At 41.4% G+C, this 9,732-nt stretch overlaps 1 protein-coding gene across 2 annotated transcripts in view; it reads left to right on the top strand.

The window, feature by feature from the left end:
* Window positions 1–9,386, top strand: part of RGS7 (regulator of G-protein signaling 7) — a 269,115-nt gene extending 259,729 nt beyond the window's left edge. For both annotated transcript variants that reach the window (XM_017806734.1, XM_017806731.1), the window contains exon 17: window positions 8,605–9,386. In XM_017806734.1, coding sequence (XP_017662223.1) covers window positions 8,605–8,766 — 162 coding nt within the window. In that variant the 3' untranslated portion in view covers window positions 8,767–9,386. The remainder of the gene's footprint in view (window positions 1–8,604) is intronic.
* Window positions 9,387–9,732: the final 346 nt, after the last annotated feature.

Here is a 9,732-nt window from a genome sequence, read left to right as displayed (position 1 = left end):
GACAACCTCTTTCCACCAACAGTACGGACTAGGTGGAGTGTCTTTTAATGAGAAGGAAAAAAGCAAGTGTTTGCAGGCCAGAAGACCTAGAGGAAGGAGTGATAAAAAATATATATTAAAAACACTGCTGCTTTATTTTACATCTAAATAAAGATTTTGAATATGCTACCCTAACTGCATTGTGCTAAAAAAAAAGGAGATGCTGGAGAAGAAAAAGCCTATCCATGCCCCACACAGTGAAGAATTCTGATGTTGCCTGTAGAATCAGCTGCATCCTTTTCAGTTCCTGAAAGCTCCTGCACCAGGATGGAGCTCATTACTCCTCATTATTGAGGCCTCGCCATCTTGTGCATGCAGCAGCAGCAGCTGCCTCCTATTTCTTGCTGTGCAGAGAAAATATGTCTGCAGCAGTCAGCATCAGTTGTTCATGTAATGCAGAAATGGTTTCTTTTAACAGGTCACTCCCCTGGATGCTCTTACTTTCTGTTTTATTGGTAGTGACACGGTAGGATCAGCATTGCCAGTGTATCAGCACTGCTCTACACTACTGCTGCAGTTTTAATTCTGCTATGGAAAAAAAAATGTAATCTGAATGGTACTACTTTGAATTGTGTAATGTTGACTATGAAAAATTTTTATTATAGAAACTTACTGGACTTTTTTGGTATTCATTATAGTCCCTTCTTTGAGAAATCTAAATAGAGCATAAAATCAGAAACAAAGGAAGGAAGACAAAGCAATTTCCTTTACCATGGTAGAGCAAACTAGTTTGGTGTTCTTAAAAACCTGGTAATTTTTATTTTTTTTTTCTTTTTTCTCCTCAATTGTTCTGAAATGACCGTATGCCTCTTCTTTCTATTTGATGGTCTTGGTTTTCTTCCGTGCCGAGTCCTGCTGATGTATGTGCTGAGAACTCATCGATATTCATCTGAAACAAATAAACCCAATATTATGTTCCTCCGCTGCAGTGATATTGGAAGTCGCTGGGCAGCAATCAGTTGCGAATTTTCCTCCCAGCATCAGCAACTAAAGAACGTGCCAGGTGCGCGCAGCACAAACGCCCCTCACTCACCGCCGCTCGGGTGCGGGGGCCGGGGCCGGGCGCTCCCGCGGCGCGGGCGGCGGGGCAGCAGTGACACCTCGTGGGTGCGCGCAGGAACCACGCCCGGACGGCGCCCGCGCTGCTCCCGCGGCCCGAGGATATTATTTCGGCCGGGGGAGGGCAGGAGCCCACGTGTGGCGAGTGGGCAGCGCCCCTGTGCCACCGCCTAAGTCCGGATCCTGCCCTCGCTCACACGAACACTCCCTGTCCGCGTCCTCTGTCAGGGGACAAACGAACCAGCTTCCATCATATCCCAACACAAAGACCATGGAATATTTTTGTTAGGTTATGCCTGAAGGACGAGCGTCCTTTTTAAGACGATTCCTGGGAACCAAAGCAGCTGCACTACAAGGAATTCCTTCTAGGACGTTGGGGTCTTATCAAAATACATTTGGCTTGTCAGGAACTGACTTCAGTAACCATGGGCACCGTTTTAAAGAAGGAAAAATCAGAGCACTGCACCACCAAATATAAAAATAGCCCCAAAAGAAGAAGGAACAGTGGCAGCCACAGAGCAAAGCCAGTACATCAAGGTCTGATTTGACTCTGCAGACATGCAGAGGCTGAGGGCTGATGGAATAACTAGTTCTACTTCTGCTTCTACTAGTATCATGTCCCTGGGAGGAAACCGCAGCAGAGACCACCCTTCCAGCTGGCAGCCCCCAGGGAAGGGGGATTGGAAGTCATGCATGGGAGAGCTCATCCTGGTTGTTCCTATTTTCTTCCAGGACAATGAGATTTTGGTCCCATGATCTGTAAGCAAAGAGGCTGGTCAGAAGGAAATCCATTGCCATCTACTACTGATTTTAGGGACAACCTCTTGGTGGAGGCCAAAATATAACTGGTTAACAGCTGCCAGACTGCAGCAGTACAGTTTGTATGTGTCTACATGCTTCATTTGTTATCTGTATCTTGATAAGAATGAGAAACCAAATCTAAAAACTGTACCTGATTTTTCTGGGCTCCCGCCTCCACATCTGTATTGATTTTGGTCTGCATTTCCCCTCTTTTCCAGAGCCTCTAGTCCCTGTGACAGGATTGCTGATAAACTCTGACTCTATATTTCAACCTTTTTTATCTCATAGTTTTATATATTCCATTCTAGCTTTACCAAAGGACCCGCACTCTGTCTGTGAGTACATCAGGCTAACCTGGAACAAGCACCCTAACGAACTCAGGCACTGAACTATTTTGGGGAGGTTTTTCTGTGAAGAATTGTGTACGAGGGGATCTACTCTTCTGCTTTAAAAACCAAAGGATGAAAGAAATGCTTTTTCTCCATTAGTAACAGACAATTAACTTTGATAATATAATGTTTAGTGAAAAATATATTAGGTATTTGTGTGCAATGCTGTTTTATGTCTGAGTGAATATTATGGAAAACAATTATCCTGGCTTTAGGGAATGAAGAGAAAGTTCACCTTTGCTTGGATGTATAGCACTATCCTTTGGGATGGTGTCATTTGATAATTCCTGCCACATGTTCTCATGCGTAGGATGTTTTTGTTTCCTTACTGTGTCTCCCCTCAAGTCCTGCTGGGTAATATTTCAGATGGTCACGGTCAAAAAAAGCATGTGACAACTTCCAGATGTTCAAATAATCAAAGCGATCTGCAGATCTAAGGGAGCACACCAACAAACAAATGAAGGATAACTTAAAGGGCTGCAGTCTAGGTGGGGGGTCACGTTCAGAGGTGGCGTAGCAGGCTGAAGGATAGTCTTTTAATATCTGAAGAATTCACTGATGTCTAGATCATTTGCTAAAAATGAGATAGTTTGATGATGTGGCTGGGCCAGCAGTAAAAACCTAAAACATGGAGTCTGGTTGTGGTTTTCCCACAGCTTGGAGCAGAGTTGGCTTCCCCAGGGACCTAGGAAGGCTCTCACAGTGCAGCATAGCTCTGAGCTGAGCTGGCTGCTGGGCTCCAACTTGAGTGATACATCTGGGGCTTTGAAACATGACCATGCCCTGCTGTCAGCCACATCACCACTTCATCTGGGGCTGTGTCCTCACTGAGCTGGTGGTGCTCTAGACTGTGCTGTGTTCAGCTGGGAGACGGGAGGGCACCACTCAAAACAGGGAAACTCCCCTGCTTCTGCTAGGCACCTGTTTGGGCACTACTAGCTAGTTCTAAGCTGAGTTTTGGGAACCCATAGTCGAACCCTTTCATCATCCCAGGGCATTTTTGTTATTCCATCCTCCCAGCTTTATAGAAACATACAAGACAGCTGAAAATGTGCAGTGGGACGCAGCATTCCTCTTTGGGAATGTAAAACCATTCATCAACAAGATTAAAAAAGCTCACATTAGTCACTGGCAACCTTATATTTGTTGAGGTGAATGAGCATGGTTGTGTGGTGCAGCATGTGTGGAGCAGCAAGCAGGAACACCAGGATGGAGGATGCATGTTCCTTACTGCTGTGACAAGGGCTGAACAATCCTGTCTCTGGTCACAGGAGGGACAATGTTCTCACCCCACAGGATCCTACAGCAAGTTTGCTGGTGCCTTTCTGTATGCTGGCATTTGATGTCACAGTGCCTGCAGTGCCGATGGCACATCCTTTGCAACAGATGTTCTCTCATCTGCCCGCTGTGTGTGTGCAACTGGCAGAGCTCTGCTGGAAGATTGTTTTCCAAATCCTTCCATGAGGAGCACTGATGAGGAGGGGCAGGCATTATTGCTATTATTATTTCTACTACTACTAATTTGTGTGGAAACGTTGCTGGCTCAAAACCTGGCTCAATTGCTCGTGGAGAAGGGAAGATCTGATGATGTCAAGAGAACTGCTAGAGCTTTGAACTCCTACAGGCTGGTGCTTTTGAAGTGCAATTATTTGGGAGATTGCTGCCAACTGCTCCCTCCTCTTGGTAGTAAGGCTTTATGTGGCTTTTTGTGCAATCTTATATGGATCTTTGACTGCTTGGGAGGTAATGCTGTAGTGTGCTAGCAAATTCAGTTCCACACTAGGAAAAAGAACAACTTTGTGACAGTTTGTCCATTATCAAAGGTGGCTTTTGTCAGTTGGGTTCTCCCTATCGCATTCCTCAAGAATGTGGAGATTTCTGAAAAAGATTATTCTTTGGTTTTGTTCAAACAATACCTTTGTATGTACATAGAAGGTGAAAGACCACTGCTCACTAGAATGGTACCCATGGGCTTGGAGGGACCTGAGCTTGAGGAGGGCATTGGTAACACCACTGGGGCCTTGGAGGAGGCACACCACAACATGGGCAAACACCCAAAAGTGAGGAGGATGCTGCAGCTCATGAGGACACTGGGACCTGAATGTGCTGCAGGAAAATGGTAGCCATTAAAAATCAGGTCTGGACCACATAACAGATATTTACTGTGATGGGTCATCTCTGTCCTGATTCATGTCTGTAGACTGGGTAACAAGGTCATAGTAAACCTTGAAAAGGTTTTGAGACCTGTGTTCTTCTACTAGCTGGGCTATCGACAGCATGTCCTTCAATCATTTATAATGTGGTTGTCAACACTTCAAGCTCTTTGTCCATGTCCACAGGGAAAGTTATGATTACCTATGTATGGTAACCATGCACTGCACTGGAAGCCAACTCCAAAAGGACAGATGGGGAGATGTAATAAGGGAAATAAAACTACTGAATCAGAAACCAGAAAACTGTAGGAGAAACAAACTAAGCAGCCCCTATCTGCCAACTACTCATCTGTTGGTCATCCACTCATCTCTCTAGCAGCTACATATTTCGATGTTACTATTAAAAAAGCAGGCAATGGAACAACACGGGGAGGTCTGGCTGGGACAAGAGGAAAGCAGCTAAAGGACCTTTTCCCTGGCTGGTAAATCCATGCCTGGTCTCCCTTCAAGGCTTCATAGTTTAGAAAGAATTGCAGTTTGTTCTTCAAAAGATGCATCAATCTGTTGTGGATTAAGAAGACAATATGCCTTCCACATTTACCCCCCCTCCAAAGACTGATTTTTGAAGGATTTGCTAGTCATTTCATTTCAGACACATTTCTTAAGGTTTTGCTTTCTTTGTGGTTAAACTTAGATTCTGTCCTTCCTGAATCCTATAAGGCTCACTATGTGGTGTTTGTCCTTTCACAGTCATTACCAATAAATACTCATTGCACTCATTGTGCTCTACTAAAATTGTTTTGTCAGGGTAAAAATTGCAGATTAAAATATTCACTCAGAGGGAGGACCCCAAAAATAATTTCGTAACAAAAATTCTCAAATCATTTCCAAACATCTTAATTTAAAAGGGAAGATAAATCTTTCCTTTGCTACTACTGAGATCTTTCCAAAGCTTTAGGCATGAATAATCTTTCTGAATTTTCCAGCTATTTCAATATCCCATCCATACTGAAACCAAATTGTGCCTCTACAACCCATTCAAGAGAATTTGCAGACAAGACCAGTGCCCGACATCTCTACCTGTTAAAATCAATGGTCATAGATATTTTAATTTACTTTCTCAGTTTTCATTCCCTTCCATTGCTTGTTTGCAGCTGCATCACCATTTTGTCCTTTTTAATGGGAACTTGGGAACTTCCCACTACTTTCCTATATATGCCTCTTTTTTCTTTAAAGTCTCTAGTCTCTTTTCCTTATTTTAATAGCCATCCTTCTCATCTGTTGACTGCAGATCTTGGCTATATCCTGATAAAATCAACAGAAAGATTTTCCCTGGAATTTTAGACATTTTTCCATATTGGTTTTCTCTCTCCTTTCCTTTTTCTTCTTGGTGCCTGGCTGGCTGATTTAAACAAACATTTTCAGAACAACTTGTCCTCAGCTGACTAAACTGGTAAATAATGGATAAATATAGTTTCGATTGGGAACAGCTTTCTGGCAAAAGATGGAGCACAGCACTAAAGAAGAATTTTTCTCACCTTGAGTCATGGGACCTGTTTTTTTTTAGATTAAAAACATTTACTTAACCTGCATGTACAACACACAAACATCAGAGATGTCCTTTACCTGTACAAATACTTTGTGCTGCCTACAGTACCCTAGCTACAACACCTAGACAGCAATTCTGTTTTGTGAAACCCAAAGAGACTGGGTTTCTTTCTTTCTTTGAATCAAAAGCAGCACAAATCTAATTTAGAATTTAAGCAGTAATTCTTCTTTTTTTCCCCCATCACCTAGAAAGGTATTGTTATTCTGTCATAGGCTTCAAGCTTCAACATGTAACAATAGTATTATAAATTCCTTGATGTCCTAAGGCTGGTTACCTACCACCATAACTCAGTCGTGCTGTGACACTGCTGTCTTCTTATCAAATGTACTTCATGGAGCATACAAAAGGCTTGTTGCTGTGTTTGTTAGGATGAAATTTGGCATATTCCCTATGAGGCATACAGAGGACTTTTATAAATGGTTTTCTATGTGTTTATTCACACAGAGAGGCTAGAAATCTAAGAGGTTTTGATATACATAGAGAAAATAAAAATCCAACTCACAACCGTAAGTCATTGTATTTTGAATTTTTATTGTAATAAATTATAGCAATAGTTCACACAACCCAGCTATTATCTCAGATTGTCTCTCTGCAGAATCACAAAAACAATCTGAGTCATCCTGACTTGATTCATGTTTGGTTCCTGTTTGAGAAGGCTTCCCTCACAATCAGGCCACCCGGTAGCATTTTTTTTTTTCTGTGAAAGCTCAAGTTCTGTACAACAGTCCCATGGCCTATGATGGGTTCTGCAGCATGAATCATGGAAAATATACATCCCTGCTTGTTTACAGCTAGTTATTTTTGTCAAAGTCCATGTGGAAGCAGAGCTATGAGATTTTTTCCTACATGATATGTATGTCTTTTGAGCCCTCTGATAGGAGTTGATTAATAGAGACTTATCGACCATATCAAAAGATGCTCAACATTTGAAAGAGGAAAAAGAAGTGGAAAAAACTTGACATGCAGAGCTGAGACTGAGTATCAACCAATTTCAGAAAGAAAGAAAAGTGAATTTATCTTTATGAAGTAAGCAAGGCATGAGAGAATTGTTTCCCTGTTTCTCCTAGGGTCCTCTTCATGGCCTGTGACTGAATTCTTGTGAAACTTTTATTTATCTTTGTTGTGGCTTTCATTTTACCTGTGTATATAATGTTATGTAAATTAGTGCATGCAGAATATATTATTTAAATTAGTTCATTCAGCTGGTTAAGAAATAACTGCTACTTTCACCTGAAAAGCACAACAGGAATGGAGAAAATCACTTGTACTTGCCACCCTTCCTTACATCATTTGAGAGAGACCTCTCTGAGCTGAAAATGCAGCACAGTAACTGTCTATAATACCTTAGACATTAGGGGAATAATAATGTATGACTTCAGGGAAATGAAGCTACACAGGGTAATGATGATAATAGCTAATATTTCTGAACAGTTCGGCAGTGAGCAGCTTTGTTTCCGACAATGTCCTGCAAAAATATGGTACAAATTTTATTTTAGAGGCATAAAATCATCACTTAAAGCTTTACAAAGATTACAAAGATTATAGTTACCATATCTAGTCAGTATTAAAGGAACTTTAGAAGCAAAATTTTTAATTGCTTTGTTATGGTGGATGACTGAGTAACAGTAATTTATCCGGTGGGCAAAAGTGAAGTCAAATTCAGAGAAACAAGTTGTAGGGTCTGTGGGTGCTGCAGGGAGCACCCTCCACCAGGGAGCAGTGGGCTTAAACAGGACACACTGGTTCGTGTCCAGGGCATTAGGTGGGTGTCAACTCCAGGAGCAAAAGTGGTCAGAAACTAGTGTGACCCCGGGAATACATGTTTTTGGCATGGATGCCTCATTTTCCCCGTATGTATGTTGAGCTCTAAAGCACAGACACTCTTAAAACTGCCTGAAAACCAGAGTGGGTGCAGCTCTGAGGCCAGTCTAAAGGCTGGAAAGCATCTTCTGGTAGAAGGGATAGGTGCACAATTGTTTAAGCACAAAAAAAAGTTAAAGGATTTTGGTTATAGATGGTAAGTATTTACTTCAGGACTAACGCTCTTCCAATTTAGCAAGCAAAGCTATAAAAAGATCTGGTGGCTGGAGCTGGACAAATGTGCATGATGAAAAGGCTACACATTTCATCAGGGAAATACTTAGCTACTGGTGTGCATTGCAAGAGGTTATTGTGGCTTTTCTACCATTAGCAATTTTTAAATCGAGAATAGATGTTTTTGGTTTTTATAATATAAAAGATGTACTCAAGTTTAAACTGGATCAAATTCAAGGATGTTCTGTGTCCTAAATTATGTGGTTAGGTGACCATATGGTGACTCCTGGTTTTATAATCTGAAAATCCCTTTGCTCTGACAAATAAGGCTGGAGGAGCTTTTACTGTGATTGATGATTTGGATTCATGGATGCTCTTTATGTTTACTGGGATCAACACTCACATTTCTTCCTTCTGAACCAGCTTAGCACTGACTGGTCCTGGCTGCAGAGCTGCACTAAGCAGACCTGTCCTGCCTAGCCCAAGGACGCTCCTTTTTCACTTATTTCTCTCCTCCCAGGCTGGAACCCCACATTCATTTTTCCGAGGAGCCAGGAACCACCTTGAACCGGGGAACTTCTGTAGCGCTTTGAGAGTAACCATTCACAAAGACCTTACAGCTCTGAACTACAGCACGCACAAAGAACACTTTTTTTCTAACAACTACAAAATGCTGCAGTAAGCTTTGCTCAAATGAAACCTCTATAAATGAAACCACTCTATTAGTTGTGATGGAGCTTTGTATGTTAGAGACCAAGGATTTGACTATCAGTTAATCGTGATTATATGTTTTTTCCAGAACAACTTGCATTATTTAAGAAGAAAATCAAACTCCAATCAAGCTGTTGAGAGGTTTTGAAATATTCAGATGCAGAGCTCCCAGCTTTAGGCATTGGAGTAGAGTGCAAAATGCTGCTAAGCAGGTGGTAGGCTCAGGATTTATTGCAATGACTGAAATTATAAATACAGAAAGTTCACAGAAAAGCTTGCTCTAGTGAACTTTCAACCAGCATTTGCAAAACAAGAAGCCATAGATTATTTATATAATAAATAGGTGCATATCTGTCCGAATGTTAAATAAAGATACTTTGTGAGAAGCATGAAACAAGTAATTTACCTCTGGAATGACAATGTATTTCTTCCACTGTATACAGGACAGATGCAATAGCAGTTTAAATCCTTTGAAGCTTTTATGTTCAGGAAATGATACTCTGACAAGAATTATATAGAAAATACAGGTATTAGATGGGAATTATCAGGTCAGGTGAGACTAAAATTTGGTAATGATTGAATTCTCTTTAATTGGTATTGCTATATCTGTATATAAATATATATATATGCATCATTTAAATAAGATCTCGATACTAAAAGGTAAAGTGAACTGTGTGATATGATCCAGTAAACCTTGTCTTTATAAATGTTCTTTGTACCCTGGAAGACACAGGAACAGTGATACTATGGATTTTTAAAGGTCAGGTTAACGTTTCTGGTTACTTTGGTTAAAGGACTATGCCTGGCCTGAAAAAGGCAAACACTATTTAGCCTATGGTTGCCATATACCCTACAACTACCTGCTCCCTGCATGTGCTCCCTCTGACTCCCCTGCAAAGTACTGATCAAGTACACATGAATTACATCTACACCAGCA

This window comes from Lepidothrix coronata, unplaced genomic scaffold (assembly GCF_001604755.1).
Source record: "Lepidothrix coronata isolate B3197 unplaced genomic scaffold, Lepidothrix_coronata-1.0 Scaffold16, whole genome shotgun sequence".
NCBI classification, from domain to species: domain Eukaryota; kingdom Metazoa; phylum Chordata; class Aves; order Passeriformes; family Pipridae; genus Lepidothrix; species Lepidothrix coronata.
The sequence above is the reverse complement of the archived record's forward strand: the minus strand, read 5'-3'. Positions and strand labels throughout refer to the sequence as shown.